This window comes from Odocoileus virginianus, chromosome 17 (genome assembly GCF_023699985.2).
Source record: "Odocoileus virginianus isolate 20LAN1187 ecotype Illinois chromosome 17, Ovbor_1.2, whole genome shotgun sequence".
Lineage (NCBI taxonomy): Eukaryota > Metazoa > Chordata > Mammalia > Artiodactyla > Cervidae > Odocoileus > Odocoileus virginianus.
Window position 1 is genome coordinate 41,902,888 of NC_069690.1, and position 19,051 is coordinate 41,921,938.

Sequence of the window (19,051 nt, forward strand, 5' to 3'; positions counted from 1 at the left end):
TTCAAATTCTTATGTCCTGAAGTACCCCCAAAGGAAAAGCCTAAGAACTTCTGGACAATGAAGACGAAGGGTAGAGAATTATTACTCAGAAAATGCTTCCTTTGTGCTAATTACTATACTAGGTATTTCACATACATATCATCTTTCTTAATGCCAACAATGACACTACAAAAGGCATTATTTCATTAATTTTATAAAAGAGAAACTTCAGAGAGGTAAAAGTGTTCCAAACTGCAGAGATTACAAAAGTGGTTAAAATGTTTAATTTTTTAAAACGTAAAAAAAAGAAGTCTTTATTAAATTTGTTAAAATATTGCTTCTGTTTATGTTCTGAGGTTTTTTCTGGCCAAGAGGCATGTGGGATCTTAGTTTTCTGACCAGGGATTGATCCGGCACCCTCTGATTAGAAGGCAAAGTCTTAACCACTGGCTGCCAGGGAAGTCCCCCAAATGCTTTAACATACAATGTTGGGGTGGAAAGAAGACACACTTATCACAGATATATTAGAACTGATGCCCATGAGAAATAACTAGGAATAACTCTTTTAAAATAACTTATTGGCAATATGAGACTTTCAGTCTTAATGTAGATCCTGAGAGAAATAAGGAACTTATTTTCTAGTAAAAGTTTATTAGTGGTACTAACAATTTTCCAAACATTCAGAAGTGGTATTAGGATGACAAATTTTAGTTAATGGAAACTAGGGAAGAAACATAAGCCTCTTATAAATTTTATATATTATTTATTCACTAGAACTTTTACCCCAAATGAAAGCAATGCCTACTTTCAACTAAAATTTTACCCAGTTATCTGTTATATGAAAAATATTATAAAGACATTAAAGGATTTCAGTAAGTAAACCTGAAGATGTCAAACTATCTTGAGATTGAGGGGTTAAACTTTAAGTCCAAAGCATGAAGTTTAATTTTTTTCACAGAATGCTGCCAGTTAAATCTGAAAGTTGAAACCCTAGATACTGAAATAAATTGGGCGGCTCTTACTTTAAGAAAACCTAGGATATGATATACAGATTCATCAAATCAACTGCAGAATTTCTCAAAATAAGGAGCTTCACTAGCATATTTTAAATTAGACAATTTACAAACAAATACACTTACATACTATCTTTCAGGAATATATCCATTAGGCAAGGACCCAAACATTAAAAAAAAACAAAAACAAAAAGTCATAGCATCTGCCAAGGGAGATTACTTTAAAATGAGTAAATCTATTATTAAAAATGCTATCTTTATTAAAAATATCCAAATCAGTCTTTGTTATTATTAATGAGAATTATGGTTTCAGAGACAATGAAATATAAAACCCTTTGTATATATACAATTATGAGGATAGATTAGTCAAAAAGGAGTGTTAACTTACAATGTACAGAGTTACTAAACATAAATTTTAAAATTCATATTTTCTTACATGGAAATGATTAAAATGTGAATCAATTTAACCTATTAATTACAGGTTTTCAAATAGAAGTAAAATATTACTACTAATGACAGTAAGTATAAGTGATTGGTACTTTCACTATCCTTTAATATATTAATTCTCCCTACTTAAAGGTTCCTAAACATTGGGCAAAGTCATAAGTATAGATTTACAGTAATTCAATCCTAAATAAAGGAAACCAGTATGTCTTTGGAATCTATCTACTCTGAACAACATGTATTTAAGAAGAACAATTTAAGAAGATAAATAACTGAAAAAATAAGCCCAGATGAAATGCTTTTTTCTTTTGTGAGGTAGCTGAAGATCAGTCTAAATATTCTAATTTTGAAAAATCAAGTTCCTACTTTTAGCATATTTCTAAGTTGTCATGGTTAGCTAAAGAACTAAAAAGAGAAAACAAAAGCCAGAGATGAGCAGAGTCTTTTGAGAAAATTTAATCTATAAATCCAATTTCTCTTAAAATTGATAATTACCAAGTGGTCTAAAAATACGAGTATGAATGGTAACTCTCTAATTCACCCCTCTCACCTGGGAAAACAGACAATATAAATCAACATAACTAACAAATAAGGTCAAGTTTAAAAAAAAAATCCTTAAACTATGCAAGAACATCCATCTGTAAACACTCCAGTTAATGAAATAAGAAAAATTTGATGTACTAAGGAAATATGCTTACAAAATTCTAGTTTTCCATACTGTTATTTTTTAAGGTGCATTTACTTATAAGATACTGCAATAGGAAGTAGAAATCTATTCTGGAATCACAACCTAACAACAACATAAAAAGACAACCTGACCTTCATATTTCATTAAAACACTGACTTAAACAGCTTTCCTTACAATGAAATTTTATTTTTAAAAATATGAAACTATTTTAAAAAGATTTTTATATATACACACACAAGTAAAAGAACACACAATTGAAAGTTAAATAATGTGCCTAATGATATTTCTTAATGGCTTCCCTGAAAACTAAGTGTAAAATTCTCTTAGGTTGCGTTTCTTTTTCTACAAAGCTTAAAGTAGGCCTCACAGCTCAGAAACCCCTGTAACACACAAATTCTCTGTAACACACAAATACTCTACTCATCATACTCACAGGCTTTAGTTTTTCTTCCTCATTAGTCAATACTATACAGTCTTTTCTCCTGAAAACCTGAAAGGCTTCTTTTTATTCACTGGTCATGCTGTTATCAGATCTGACACATCAGTAACGATCCACACTTTAATCTCCTCCAGCCAGCAATTCACACTGCCCAGAACTTACTGTGCGTTACAGGTGATACTTCTTCTAGCAGATGCTGGTTATGGTCCCAAAGCACAAGTGATGCTCCCAGAGGACCTTAGAACCCCTAACAACATCACCTGCTTCTTCCTGTATCCAGAGATGCAAGGTGGTATTTGTTTTGAACAGTTAATGATTTCAAGAAAGATCACATAGACGAGTTCTTTTCATTAGACTCCCTGATATAAGCTTATCCTTTCAGAATGCTGCAGCAAATATAGATTGTAAGATTCTCTTAGGAAAAAAATTTTTTCACATAATTTTTCTCTGTGGCGCAGTTTACTTTATCCTTCGGTTAGAGCAAATTGCTGGAAGAACTGGTTCTTAGGTTTCTAATGGCGCAGCGTTAACATAGTGAATGATTCACGGATGTTCTTAACATTCAGGAGTAACACGGAAGGCTAGCAATGCAGCCCAGGTCCAGAGCTGATGAATGGTGCAGTGCTGCTGTTGTCATAGCAACCGAAGGGAAAAAAGCAGCGCCATATAAGGAGCTGTGACATGGATTCTGGGAACAATTTATATTAAAGAGCTATAAGCTCCTCATGCCTTAAAGCAATAAACTCCTTTCTTATTGATTCCTCCTTGGATCTTATTCTTCTGAATTCCTAAATCAGAACTATGCGAATATGTATTGCAAAATACAGTAACTAAATAGACACAAACAAAAAACTGCATACTGAGGTTTCTAAATAGATCAGTAATACTTTAGCAAGTGAATATGGGCCTGTAATACCTTTACATTTTATTGGGTTAAATAGTAAAGTTAGACAGTGATAAATAAGGAACTAAAATGTGATATAGCAGAAAATTTATTTTTAAACAGAGATGTTAAAAACCCGATTAAATGCCTTCCATTCAGATGGAGCATCCAGATACACCAAAACTGCAGAATCATCAGTAGACTAATACAGTAGCCATGCTTTCAATTTCAAAGAGAGGCATACTACCCCCTGTATTCCTTATGACAGAGAAAGGTGCAAAAGACACTAACTGCCCTGAAAATGCTCACAACCTTCACATGTGATCAAGGAAATTCCTACCTATGTCAGTCACTGGTGAGAAAGGGTTAGTATCCCACTTCATGCTTCTGATGACCTTGCCCTGAGCCTGGAGAACTTTTCTCTTGTCACAGCTTCTCCTCACCTCTCTGGAATCCAGAGAAGTTCCTTTTCTTTCAGGGAACGGCAGAAGAGCTTCAAAAAAGAACCACGGAGAAGAGGGAGCTAGGGCAAGTGTCAATGCTTGGATTCAGCAGTGGTAATGGCACTCTGCAGTACTGGAGACAAGGTTCTGACCTGACTTGTTCAGAGAAAAACAATCTTTCACTAGTCTTCTGCAGTGTGGTTCACTAGTACTACACGTCTATTTTAGATAGGGCAATTCTACACGGAATTGTTCTGTATCATATCAATATGGGTTTCTTTCCCATCATCACATATTTAATGAAATGTTCAGAAACAATGTAAAGCAAAACAATTAGATAATTGTTTTATTATATTGTTCTCTTATGTGGGCAGCCTTACACTGTAATAATAATTTTGGTATAATTATTGTTTGTTAGTCATCAATTTATGGTGCATTACTCTCCATAAATGATGATAAGCCCAGTAAAATGTGAATAAAAGGACTGCAATGTAGTAGAAAGGACATGCACTTGGACAGTCTTCTGACTGTGTTTTGATAATGGTTCAGTTGCTTTCTAGATATAACCTTGGGTAAGTCACTTAACTCCAACCCTTAATGAAAATCAGTGAAAAAATGATTTGTTACCCAGGTTTTTTTTAATTAAAAAATTTTTTTTGCCTCAGTGGTTATTTTTAAGGGAAATTCTCTTTGTATCTTTTAAAATACCAGTAACTCAGTAATTCAGGAAATTAGGGAAAGTTCCCTTCTCCCCCAAATCATGCTGAGCTGATTTACACATTAGATCCCAGAGTACTTTTGGAAAAACTGCAAACCTGGGTAACAAATAATTTTTTCACTGATTTTCATTTTAATGTTGCTTATGCTCTGTAGGAGCTGATAGGGATAAGGACGTGGTTAAGATATTTTAAAAGACGAAGTACCTAGGTTTTGCTTTTATTTTTTTAAATTAGGTTTAACTTAAGGGTAGGAAGAGATTTAAGAGACTAAGCTATTCCTCTGAGTACTAATTTTTAACTCCCTTATGATTAATTTAGCTAAGTCATTCTAAACCTTACACAGAGTTTTATATTCTTTTTATTCTTTTTCCAATCATCTCCCTTGATAAGCTTTTGCTAAGGAGTAAACATCAGTGCTAAACCCTATAGTGCTTAAAGGTAGGGTAATACTTATGAAGAGGTGAATATATGAACTCTCTATTGTCACAGAAGAAAGTATTCACACTACTTATTATAAAAACTCAAGCCTTGGCTAAATTCTAATTTTGGTTTTTTTCTTTCCCAGGAATGGCTACTGCTCCAGATTAGGACTTCAACATCTAAGAGAAGAGTGATGACTAACAGAGAAAAGAAAGGAAACATATTCTTTAAAAGTCATATATAATGTAGCCTCTACCCATGAGCCAACTATTCATCTGGTGGTCAATAAAGGAGCTTTAAAAACTGGCAAGGTTGGACATAGTGAGAAGCAGTATTTCTGCTTAATGAATGCTATGAATGGTACTTAAGGGATTTCTGGGGATAACTTTTATTATATACAGTTTTTACTTGATATGTTGACTTTATTACCTAACCCTTGAATAAAATTTCCTCAATGTGATCTCTAAATTACAATCCCAATATTTGAAAAAGATCATTAGCTGGCAGGTGGCTTTTTCAGAAAGTTTTTATGGATAAGTAGAACTAAAAAGGTATACTTATCAATTTCCTTTCTCTCATTTTACTTAATTCACTAAGTAAATCTTGAATTTATGAAATTCACTAAATGATAATAGATGTACATATGGCTTTAAAAAATGGTCACTTTCAGAAGCCAGAAATACAGACTTTAACTAGAAAGGGAGGGAAAACATATAGATTAACTAACTTGTATATATCAGAATATCACTCATGATATTGTCTAAACAAAACAGATCACTCAGACACACAGATGATTCTCAAATTTCTTTGAGAGTTTCTTATTTTTTAATATGCAGCTAATGACACGAAAGAATGAATGATAATGGGATAATGTATTTATGATAAAGAAAATGTCCTTTGAAACACTCTGCCCTCTGGTGTTTAAAATGTTTAAAGAGGGAGAATTCTGTCCTGATATGAGTTGGACCATAAAGAAGGCTGAGCACCAAAGAATTGATGCTATTTAACTGTGGTGTTGGAGAGGACTCTTGAGAGTCCATTGGGCTTCCAGGAAATCAAACCAGTCAATTCTAAAGGAAATCAACCCTGAATATTCATTGGAAGGACTGATGCTGAAGCTGAAGTTTCAATACTTTGACCACCTGATGTGGAGAGCTGACTCAATGGAAAAGACCCTGATTCTAAGAAAGATAGAAGGCAGGAAGAGAAGGAGACGAAGAGGATGAGATGGTTGGAGGGCACCACCGATTCAATGGACGTGAGTTTGAGCAAGCTCTGGGAGATGGTAAAGGACAGGGAAGCCTGGTGTGCCTCAGTACATGGGGTCACAGAGAGTGGGACATGACTGAGCCAATGAACAGCAACAATGTATTTATTATTCTTACAAGTGGAATACATCACTTAGGGCACATAATTTTCTATAATGAGAAAGAAAACACAGTTTAGCATTATAATAAGTTCTGCTATTACATAGTGAATATATATTCTCTGCTAAGCTTTAAAGGGGGCTTCTCAGGCAGAGCAGTGGTACAGAATCCGCCTACCAATGCAGGAGATGTAAGAAATGCAGGTTCAATCCCTAGGTCAGGAAGATCCCCTGGAATGGGAAATGGCAACCCACTCCAGTACTCTTGCCTGGAAAATTCCCGGGACAGAAGAGTAGTCCGCAGGGCTGCAGAGTTGGGCACGCGGAGCACAGCAGCGCTACATAATCCCATGCTATCATCTACTTCCTGTCTGGAGAGCCACCCAGAGGATTTCTTTTGAATTGTGGATATTTCTTATTTGCCTTTCATGATACTTTGTGACTGAAGGGTATTACTAACGACCAATATTATTTAGTAGTTACATTCGACATCTGACACTTTTTGAACTGCTCATATTGCAGAGCAGGTGGGTAGGTAAGCAGGGAAAACAGGGACAATTAGGCTTAAAAATAGACTTCCTAGGAACTGTGCCAGAAAACTGGTAAGTTTTCTTGGGGAAATCACAAAGGAAGCTTCGACAATGAAGAATTTTTTTTTTTAATGAACTTCACTGCCAGCTTTAAAAGTGATATTCAGTTCTGAGAAACACCACACATTAGCTCAAAAGAGTATCAGAGATTATCAACCAAGTAATTGTCAACTTTTTCACCTGTCAGGATTCCTTTTGTTATTTTTCCTCCACAGACTTAAATTTTAAGAGATGCCAAATCTTTATATGCCAAAATCTTTATTAATTCAAACAGATATAACAAACTATTAACTGGAGTTTCAAGTCAGCATAAGCTGATCACAGAAAAGGTGATACAATTTCATCCAAAAAAATAAGCTAGCCTCTATAACTTTATGACAAGTAAATGTACACTTTCTTTTTGGCTCTTTCAAATATTGAGAATTACATCCAGGGCACAGTACTGAATGTAACAGGGCTTCATGATAGTAACTGTCAAATCATACTTACAGGTCTGACACAGTAACTGCTTGACACGTAGAGAAATTTATCTATACAAACATCTCTGTATTGGGTCACCACTCTAATAGGAATGCTGGAAAAGGTCAGATCTATACTTCAGATTTTAGGCAAGTAGATTTCCAAATAAAAACCACAGAAAGGAAGTTGTGAGCCAATAGTCAGTAATTCTAACAGAGAAGCCAGCTTGAGAGTATAGATTAAAAATTAAAAAGGAATTTGCACAACCACAAATGTACGAAATAATATAAAGAAACATGGGCATACCATGAATTCTCTGATAAATATGGATTTGTGTCCAGAATAGAAACATACAAAGAAAGAAGGACATATTCAAAGATGAAGAGTGGAAAACCCTCTAATTATATTGTTAAGGAAGAATAGAGTCCCTAATGAGAAGAGTTATGTTTTTAAGATAGCAAAAAAAAAAAGAAAAAAGGTCTGGATATTTTTAGAAAACATGAGAATAATAAATAATAATAATAAATAACATAAACAAACATGAGAAGGCCAGATCCAGTGTATGGAAAAGATAATAAATGTAATGATATTGTTCCAAGCTTCCATTTATGAATCAATCAGCTGTACTTGACCATACATATTATCTTATTTAATCCATACAATACCCTGTGAGGCAGAAATAATAAGAATAATGATAGCATTATAATACAGATTAGAAAACATGCTCAGAGGACTTAAGTGGCTTGATCAAGGTCATACAGCTAGTAAGTGGCAAAGTCAGGGCTTGAACCCTATATAACAAGTATTAACTGACTGCAGAGTTTGTCATGCTTAACATCCTGCTTCTAAGCAAGAGACAGAACAATTACTCACTCCTTATTCAGCTTTAATCTTCTCCATTAATCATATTTAAACTAAAAAGGGTAAAATAAACATTGTTAAGAAGTCACTGAAGTCCAAGTTATGAGTTTAAAAACATATACCTGAAATCCAGGACCACACAGTTTACATTTGAGTTCTAAAAGAACATGAGGACAGAACGTGAAACTAATAGAAATCTTTGTAAACCCACACAGGAAATTAGGAGGACTATAGGACTAGAAAGTGAGAAAATATGAATATCATAATAGCCTTTACAAAATCTTAATAAAAGGAAAAACACTCACTGAGAGTCAATAAAGGGTCACAAAGGAAAGTAATTCTGACATAATCTCATGTCCATTTTGATATAATTATCAGACTAGAAGATAAAGAAAATAACATAGATGTAGTACCACCTTGATACTGGATAGATCTTAAATGAAGTCTCTTAAGCTAGAGAAAGCAGATATGAAAATGGCTTTCCAGGATATAAAGGATTGCCATGTGAAAGAGAAAGTTCACTTATGACATAAATGAACAGAAGTACTAGGTGGAAATAAAGAGGATATTTGCACATTTGTAAAACGGGGCTTTCCTGGTAGTTCAGACGGTAAAGAATCTGCCTGCAATGCAGGACACCTGGGTTTGATCCCTGGGTTGGGAAGATCTCCTGGAGAAGGGAATGGCAATCCACTCCAGTATTCTTGCCTAGAGAATTCCACGGAAGAGGAGTCTGACAGGCTACAGTCCATGGGGTTGCAAACAGCTGGACATGACTACACTTTCACTTTTAAATAGAAAATTGATGGTTAAAACTATTCAACAAAAGAACAGGCTAAGGACAAAGCAGAAAGCTTGCCATTACTGAAAGTTTTGATGTAGAAGCCACTGACTATCCACTGACTATTAGATTGCCATGAAAATTAAATCTGCTCACTATGTAAAGCATTTCATACTGTCTGGAACACAGAAACAGCTCAATAAACATTATATATTATTACTATTACCTAAAAGTTTAGTAAACTGCAAAATCATCTGGACCTGCTGATTCTTAGGGTTCTTTGATTTCTCTGGTTACTGGGCTAGTCATATTTTTGTTTACTTGAGTCAGTTTTACAGTTTGTTTTCTTCCATTTATCTAGTTTTTACATGGTCCTACTATAAACCTGTATACTATATATTCTAACAAACAACATTATTATCAGTGTCTGTTTCACTTCTTGCTCTATGGGCCCTATGAGTTATTTAACTCCTCTCTCTCCTCTTTTCCACTATGATGGAAAATTACACTGGTCCAAAGAATTTTCTACTCTCTTAATCTTTTCAATGAACTTGTTTGCAGCTTCACTGATCAAGAATTTTATTCTGCACTTTACTTGTATTCATTTTTGCTTTTAATTTTTTTCTGATTACTTCTTTTATGTTTACTTATGCTTCTTCTATCTCCTTGAGTTAAATGAACAGTAAATTCACTTTCAGTATTTCTTATTTTCTAATAAAAGCACTCAAACATACATATACACATATATGCACACTGGGAAAAAGAAGACATTAGTATATGATAAACTCTGTGGTGAAGAGGCAACTGGTTCCTCCAGGGCAACTGTGATAGAGGTTGTCATGTTGTTCCTTTAGGACTGTAGGGTGAAGTTTCTGACTGCAGCCAGGCCTTCTTGGGAGATTCTGAAAGCCATCATAAACCTTTACTAAAAGTCTTTCTGTTTAGACTAGCCAAGGTGACTCAGTTTTGTACGATCAAAGTCAGAACCAAACAACTAATAATGCTAAGACAGAAAAAGAAAGAAGCGAATCAGCTCATCTGCTTACTAGTTAAACGGTACATCAAAGAAAAGAACACATCTCAGGAATCTTTTTCTTTTTTTGAACACAGATGAAAGCTAATAATAACTGTTTCACAGGAAAATTATAAAAACATCTTGCTGGAAATTATCCTTATCTGTAGTATATGCTATAATTTTCCTAGGAAGACACTATTTTCTTTCAGAAAGTATTGATTTTCAAACAAAAAAGAATACATTTAGGAGGCAAGGAACATTTAGAGAGATACAAGGAAATGGGAAACCGAGCACAAGTTTGTAAGGGATGACTTCCCATAGGTAAATACTGACAAGCGATCTATTGAAAAGTACTATCATGGTTTCTTACAATTTTGCACATACTTGGCTAAGTCAACTTTGACCCTAAATGTTTGAGTAATTGAGTCCAGAGGTTCCTTTACATTGCCGATCCTCACCAGAGGATTTGGCCCTTTCTCCATAAGGGGACATTTTTTCATTTTTGCAAACCTCACCTAGTAGTGGCTGAACAGAGAGGAAGACAGAACAACTATATTTCAGTGGAATTTACACAGCAATACTACAACTACCTTACATAATTCCACTATAAATAAATACGATGATAGCATAAATAATGCTTTTATTCTGTATGAGTAACTTCCATTCAAATATGCAAAAATTAGTAGACAAGTATTTGCTATATATTAATACAAACTCCTTCCTTACGTTTCTATAAAAGTCTAAAGAGCAAATTTAATTATGTTGCAAATCTAGTATGTGCAAACACCGAATAAAGAACTCTGTTGGATAATGCATGTTGTCATTTAGGGGTTCAAAATACATATGTTGACAGAGACTCTCTCCTTAACTAACACTTAACCAGGCTGCTCTGAGTCCTCTACCCACCTACCTGCTACTCAGTTGCTAAGTCGTGTCTGACTCTCTGCAGCACTATGGACTGTAGCCCGCCAGGCTCCTCTGTCCATGGGATTTCCCAGGCAAGAACACTGGAGTGAGTTGCCATTTCCTTCTCCAGTGGATGTTCCCAATCCAGGGATCAATCCCTTGTCTCCAGCTTGGCACGTGGATTCTTTACCACTGAGCCATCAGTAGTTAGCCACCCATCTACCTACTGACCATTTTTAAAATTGACACTCCATTTATAGTTATTACAGAATACTGGCTATATTCCCTGAGTTGTACAATACACCCTTGTAGCCAATCCCTATTGTCTGACGTCAAAGCCAATTATTTGACAAGGCCTCAGCTTAGCCCAGCAGTAGGCAAGAATCCTACGAAGTCAGTTCAGCAAGAATATCCCACACTTGGTATCTAATTACTCAGATCTTCAGCAAGAGTTCCCCTACCCTTGATTTCTCCTCTTAGGAGTTTTTCATCCGCTGCCACCCTGCCCAACTTGCTCCTTGGTTATAACTCCCTAGTTATAACCTAGTTATTTATTCTTACGCTATAGCAGCATGAGTGCCCTGAGATAAATCAGACTACAGAGGCTAACATGCTCTCCAGGCTCTTTATATTTCCAAAGTGGCTTTTCAATAATTTTCTCAAGCTATGTTTCCACTTTATCAAGGCATAAAATTAAAGAAACACTTATCAATGCTTATTATATGCTAGCTAGGTTGTATGTTTAAGAAATCTTAATCTTCACAGCAACCTTGTTATTTTTTTCTAATAAAATTAACTAATGTACACCCTGAATTTCAGTGGTTCTAAAAATTGCAAGACAATTATTCCTTTGCAAAGAACATATCATAAGCACACTACAATATATCAAACTATGTAGGCTAACTATATAGGCTCTTTTTCATGTCAAAATACTTTTAAGCAATTTTCCCAGGATGTCTCAGAAACAAATTAATAATTTTATTTTATGAATAATGAAAACAATACTTTGGCCTTAGCTAGCATCTAAAATAACTAGGCTGCAGCATGATTGTACTGGATATTGTGAATTATTTACCATCTAAATTGGACTGCCACATGGTCATCACAACCTATTGGTAGCAAATACTTTAAAAATCAGGCCAAAAAATCTTTTCCCAGAGGCTAGCTACTAATCCATTTGACATCAGTGTTTTTTTGTTTTTTTTTTTGACATCAGTATGCTAAGGTTAACTCCCTGCAACAGGAGAGGGACTTACTTAAGGCAATTAAATAAATTACTTGAAGGCCATGTTTCAAAGACTCAGAATTCATATTTGACAGCTGAGAGAAATCTATTTTATAATTTATTTCATCCAAATCTATTTTAAAATTTAATAATGATCATTATTAATATTTACTAGACTGTTTACTCTATGCCAGACACTGTCTTACGAGCTTTACACAAATCAACCCATCCAATTCTCTTATCAGTCCTATGAGGTAAATACTATTTTAATCCTTATTTTAGTAACAAAGAAACTGAAATATAGAGACTTGAAGCAACTTTGCACAAGTTGACCCAATTAGGAAAGGGCAGTCAGGGTGCATTTTGTTATACTGCCTCTTGAGAATGGGTTTTACACATAGAAACACAAACATTACAGAAGGGCATACAACAAAATTCGTGTCTTCCTCCTCCTGCTTCTGAGTTTGAGCTATCATTTCTCCACTTCACCACCAAATGAACGCATGTGTGATATGTATATGTTTGCATATCATTTAAAAACATAAATAGATGACTATTACTGATAAATATTTACTCTTTTTTTTACTACATAAACAATATTACATATACACACGTAATTTTTTTTCACACATAATTTTTAAATTTGTTCAAATTTATTTATAAAATAAACTCTTAGCAATAAAATTGTTGGGTCAAAGATGATGAGCATTACAATTCTGACACCTACTTCAAACTATCCTACAAAAACAGTGCACCAATTTACAGCTCTACTAACAGTATGAATACTCAAAATTTAACTTCTACTAAACTCAAGAGTGTAAATTCATTAAGTGTTGATGAATGAACCACTGTCACTTCCAATTTTAAGAAGCACCCTTAGGGACTTTATGATATTATGAACAAAAACATCTTGGAAAGAGCACTGAATAAGAAGCTAGAGAACAGTGGCAATTCTGTTACCACAGTTAATGAGGGCCAATAGTGTGTCTCTGCACTCTCTTCCATGCCTCCCCGCAAAGCAAAGCAATATCCAACATGACCAACCTCCAGGTCTTCTAGTTTCCCTATATTTCTTAAACCATGGCTATGTCTTGTTACTTTCTTTTTTTTAAACAAAAAGTCTTAACTGATATACCAGATGCCTTGGGTAAATTCTATAAACCTCAACTTTTTCATTGGTAAAATGAACCTCATTTGGAGTTTAAAGGCTTAGGTATTAATTCTGGCGTTGATCTCTTCTTAGTTGTATTATTTTGAGCAAGACATTTTACCTTTCTAAGGCTTCATTTATTCATGTGTAAAATGGAGATACAGTGAAGAATATGTGTTTATATGGTATGTCACACAATAGGCACTCAAATGAGAATTGTTATCATTATTACTATTACTCATTAAAAAGTATAATTTTTAAAACATGACAAATTTTAAAGTTCCAAATTGGTATCTAATGTTCAATAGAGTTTTTAAGAACTTCTCACCAAATTTAAACAGATTTTGTCAACAATAACTGCTCATAAATTCTGAGCATTTAGATTAAAGACAAAAGGAGAAGGGGGCGGCAGAGGATGAGATGGTTAGATAGTATCACTGACTCAATGGACATGAGTTTGAGCAAACTCTGGGAAATAGCAAGGACAGAGAAGCCTGGTGTGCTGCAGTCCATGAGGTCACAAAGAGTCTGACACGACTTAGCAACAATAACAAATACATGTATTTATGCATGTATTAAGCAACTGGTAACCATCAATGGACAGGTTTGACTATCCATGAGGTAGGAGGGATCGTTAACCCCACTTTGCAGATGAAGAAACAGAAGCAGGGAGTAGTTAAGTGACTTTCTCAGAGCTGCGATACAGACACAAGTAGCATGACCACAGAGCCCACTCCTCTCTTAACCACTTTTACTGTAACCTGTTTTTGTACTGGATAGAGCCATATATATTTTAAACACACACACACACACACACACACACACACACACACACACTTAGTTTTCAAGCTTCAAATTACATATCTTTATTCTTGAGCAGGCCTTTCCTCATTCTCACTCCCGTGAGACTAAAGATAAGTCAAAGTATTTGGAAACAGATCTTCATATACAACTGTGTGAAGGACTAAGACAAATACGTTGAAAGGACAAAGGTTATAAAAAAACAGTAATAGGGAAATGTTCCCCTCTGACTTATTCTGCTGAGGTCACACTGCCTTCTCTCTAATTCTTCAACTCACCAGCACTGATTTCTGCTTTAGGACTTTTGTTCTGGTTGTTCCCTCTGCCTGGAAGGCTCTGTCCCCAGATCTTCCCATGACTGGCTTCTTTTTGTTATTCAGCATGTGTGCGTGCTAAGTTGCTTCTGTCATGTCTGACTCTTTGAGATCATGTAGACTGTAGCCAGGCTCCTCTGTCCATGGGATTCTCCAGGCAAGAATACTGGGGTGGGTTGCCATGCCCTCCTCCAGAGCATCTTCCAGACCCAGGGATTGAACATGGGGCCCCTATACTGCAGGCATATTCTTTATCACTGAGCCTCAGCTCAAGTATCTCCTCCTCTGATTCTCCCCAGTCACTCCATAGAGAGAAACCTACCTCTACCCCAGTCTTTCTCTTTCCCTTTTCCTACTTTATTACCCTGACAGTACTTGTTACTATCTAAAATTATTTATTTATTGGTTATATGTTTATTACAGCTCCCTCACAACTGGAATATAAACATCTCCGAAGGCAGGGGCTTCAAGTGTCTTTTCCTGCACGCTGTTTACTTTATCTAGAGCAGTGCCTGATACAGTAGGTCCTAAACAAATATCTGTTTAATGATTAAGTAAGGAGCACAGAATAATGAGCAAACTACCTTGATGGTAATAGAGACAAGGGACTAAATATTAGATAAAGTCAGAAAGAAAACAGAAAAAGATGACTATTCCAGCCGTACTTATTCAGTTTGGTTGTAATACGAATATAAGCAAGATAAGGTAGCTGGAAATTTAAATGAATGGAAATGGATAAATTAGTATGTGTACCCCTAATGGCCATATTCAATTAATGTATTTTGTTAAGAACAACTCTCTGGAGGACATTCCCTTATGGTGAGCTAATCTTTCTTCATTCAATGTTCTTTTCACTTATTTATACCAAAATATAATTAGGAAAGGAAAGATAACTGATGAGTAATCTACTAAATAATATTTTAAATTTAAATTCCAAAGTAATTTCATTCTGGGTTAAACCAAAAGATTTTTATCACCTAATTCACTTGGCAGAAAATTTGTCACAGAAAAGTTTTCACAGCATCCTCTTTCAGGAGATAGATTTCTTTTGTTCAGATATTTTAAAATGCATCTTCAAACTTTAAACTCTTAGGGCTTTGAAAATCTCTTCAGTGAATAAAACAAAATTATCTGAGAGGATACTTACCTTTCAAGTACCGTAATATTAAACCTGAATAGTTCATACATGTAATTAAACCAAGTATACTTATTGCTGCTTCCCTCTACCACCTCTTTGTTTTCAGGCAGGTTGTTGACTTTGTTATTATATGTACTTATCTTTTGGGTTACTTAAAGGTTGTCTATTTAAGCTGAAGTTCAAACTGGGGTAGTCAAATGGGACAGGAAAGTGGTATCTCTAAAATCTTGGGCAATACAGCTAAGTTCTATAAGGAAACAATGTTTCTTGCTATTTCTTCCCATATGTGAGGTAAAATGAAGCACATCACTTGGCAGCCATCAGATTTGGTTATCTGCATTTTCAGTAATCAATAATACCTTAAAATATAAGAAAAAGGGGAAATTTCTAAGCACTGAAATTTTTATTCAAGACCAATTACATATAATCTTCCTATTTTTAGATAACAGAAGGAATAAGTATTTTAGTAAAATGCTATTAAGCTATTTTATTGATTTTTACCTAATCCAAGAATCAAAACAGACTTTGAGTCAGACACTTGAAGATGACTAAAACAAAAATAAGCAATATAAGAGCATAACTTATGCTCTGCAGGTCTACAGAGTAAATACTATCATTTTAATGAAAATTATAAACACTGTAATACAAGTTTCATTCAAAATAGACGGAAGAGTCTGAAAATCTCATTTCCCCCCATCATTTTATTTTCTTTTGTACTGTTGTTTGATATTGTCTAACTCAATGCCAGACACATAGGAGGAAGTCAACATATCCTTTGGGAATGACTTTATTTCTTGCCTCCATACACTCATAATCCATTCAATGCCAGTCAACTTACTGATACTGGATATAAACTAATAACATTAAAGGAAATCTAACAAAATGACCCAGGCATATATACTTTTGCACATAAGTATCATTTAACATATTAAATCTTCTTTCCTGAAAAAGTTTTAAGAGATAAAATTTCATTTAATGAAGGCACAGTGTGATACCTAACAATTTGGTCTGGCTGTACAATACCTACTGTGAGATCATGTTAAAGTCAATCCACAACCTATACTATAGTGAATATTTTAAGAAGTTGGAGAGGTAAACATCTAAATTAGCTGTTAAAAATAGGGATGAAAAATATAAATCAAGATTTCAAACAAAAAATATGTACCCTTACTGAACTATGAAGCTTTCATTATTCTAAAATTACAATATCTCCATCTGGTAATCTGACATGAACAAGCTGATAAATGCAATCAGAACAACAGTATATTCTCGCAAAACCAGAAATTTCCTGAAAGCCTGGAAAAATATGTCCACAACAGATGGATCATTTAGAAAATAAATACATCAATCTGTCAAACGGAGCACTCGTCTAATTTCCTAAATTAAAATCAGTGGGAGCTCTACTTTCCAAGAGTCTGGGACATTAGAAAGGCCAAAGAGGAAAAACCTAGAGATGCACATAAACATACTTGCTATGATCTAGAGTGCATACTGTTAGGTTTCCTGTTAAACATACTCAACGTAGGTAAAGTCCTTACCAGTTAACTTCTTCACAGGTTGGAGCCGAACACTGATAGACTGATGGGTGAGTAAGGGGGAGGATGGAAGAGAGCGAGACACGCCCTCCATAATCCGAATGTGCTGCATACCTTCACTCACGGGAAGTGGCGGGACGGCGTAGTCTGGCTCAAAAGCACAGTCGCTTTCTGTGGAGATGCCACCTGTGATACAGAAGACAGGACAAGAGAGCTGGTGAGAAGAGGTTCATCTCCTAAAACTCTTCTCTATTAAAATTGACCTTTCTGGATGACTCAGCACAGTGTATACTGATACTGATTCTTCACTCTGAAAAGACAAATAAGGTATTCCCAACACACTCGTTCACTTCTCCATTACTGGGTACTTACTTTGAGGTCTAGCACTAAGAAACTGAATAAGTATAAGATAGGATTCCTCCTCATAAGGTTTCACTGTTTCATGAGCAACGTAGTCACATAAACAATAATTACAGGGGACATCCCTGGCGGGCGAGTGGTTGGGACTTCACCTCCAATGCAGGGGGTGGGGTGCAGGTTCAATCCCTGGCTATGGAGCTGGGGTCTCACATGCCTCATGGCCAAAAAAACAGAACATAAAACAGAAGCAATATTATGACAAATTCAACGGGGACTTTGAAAATGGTCCACATCAAAAAAAATCTTTTAAAAATAATATAGTACAACACAACAAGTGTTATAATTAGAACAACAATCTTCAATTGTCCCTGATAAGACCAACATGAAAGAAGATATTCACCTGCTTGACAATGCAATCTGTGCAATTCCTGGTAGGATCATTGTAACTATTTCTTATTCTCTTTCTCCAAGACTGCACATGAAAATACAAGTGGGTAAGACTAACATTATATGGTGATTTTTGAATCTGCCCAAACATTTAAAAAAAGAGTAAATGATACGTTGTTTACTTCCATGGATATGCTGTTGGCTTCTACTTCTGGTAACGGCAGATTACATACTTCAGACCAATTTTGCCCTAAGAAAACTACAACTGTGTATGTTTTTAAAATCTTCGTAAAGGCGCTGGAGAGTTAACAGCAAGATGAAGAATTACAAGAAGACCGAGACCTGGTAGGTGGGGTCACTTTTCATTCAGTGGCGTCTGAAAGGCTAAGAGGTCACTGACAGTTTTACAGAGCTGGGAGGACAAGCTGGGAGACCCAAGTTTCTAAGAGGGAGCTGGTAAAACTCCAACACTTTGTTTGGAACCCCAAAGGGCTACATTCTAGGAGCGAGTATAAACCAAAATTAGACTGGCCTTTACAGGACTGAAGCTCAGCTCCAAATGTGTACCACAAAATTTAATCAAGGCAATCTCAGATTGCTTGCTCCTGCCAGATTGCTTGCTCCTGCCACTCCATGGGGTCACAAAGAGATACAACTGAACACATGCACATGCACGTAATAGTATTTTACATGTTTACAAGCAAAGAGGTATATTGTTAGTGTAATAATTCCCTAATTAAAGAAAAATCACAAAAAATATATATATCTAGAAGAATGCATTTGATTTAATGAAATACTTCTTTTCACTTGAAATTTTCCAATGCTAAATCTTGGCTGATAATTTTAGAATCTAATAATACTCCTTAAGGAATAATACTGCAATTAGTCCAGTATGGATGTCCTAGTTTACTTTTCTACTTAAAAATATTTTCCCTCTATCTTCTCTGCCCTATAAATTGTGCTTGAACTCATTGTAGCTATAGAGAAAAAACTATAAAAACATGTTTCAGTGAATACGTGGGGCATGCTCTTCCCATGGAAGATCACAGGGCTGCAAGAGACCAAGTTAAATCAGAAGAGGGTATTTAAGACCTCTGTTCACTAATACTTCACTGGCCCAAGTCCAAGTAAGACT

The 19,051-nt window shown here is 35.3% G+C and overlaps 1 protein-coding gene and 1 long non-coding RNA gene across 10 annotated transcripts in view; one reads left to right on the top strand and one right to left on the bottom strand.

Moving 5' to 3' along the window:
* The window catches only part of TANC2 (tetratricopeptide repeat, ankyrin repeat and coiled-coil containing 2), a 361,529-nt gene that overhangs the window by 210,253 nt on the left and 132,225 nt on the right, over positions 1 to 19,051 (bottom strand). For 3 of the 8 annotated variants that reach the window (XM_070479550.1, XM_070479549.1, XM_070479548.1), the window contains exon 4: positions 17,284 to 17,355. In XM_070479550.1, the coding sequence (XP_070335651.1) occupies positions 17,284 to 17,355 (72 nt within the window). Of the gene's footprint in view, positions 1 to 2,725; positions 3,179 to 17,172; positions 17,356 to 19,051 lie in introns of those variants that run through there. The other 5 variants (XM_070479547.1, XM_070479546.1, XM_070479545.1 and 2 more) reach the window with 2 other exon arrangements.
* LOC110140475 (uncharacterized) lies at positions 13,928 to 17,449 on the top strand. Of its 2 annotated transcripts, none has more exons than XR_002314751.2 (3): positions 13,928 to 14,002; positions 14,920 to 15,016; positions 17,191 to 17,449. It is a non-coding gene; the product is annotated as an uncharacterized lncRNA (long non-coding RNA). The 2 variants fall into 2 exon arrangements; XR_002314750.2 differs by having other exon boundaries at positions 13,947 to 14,056.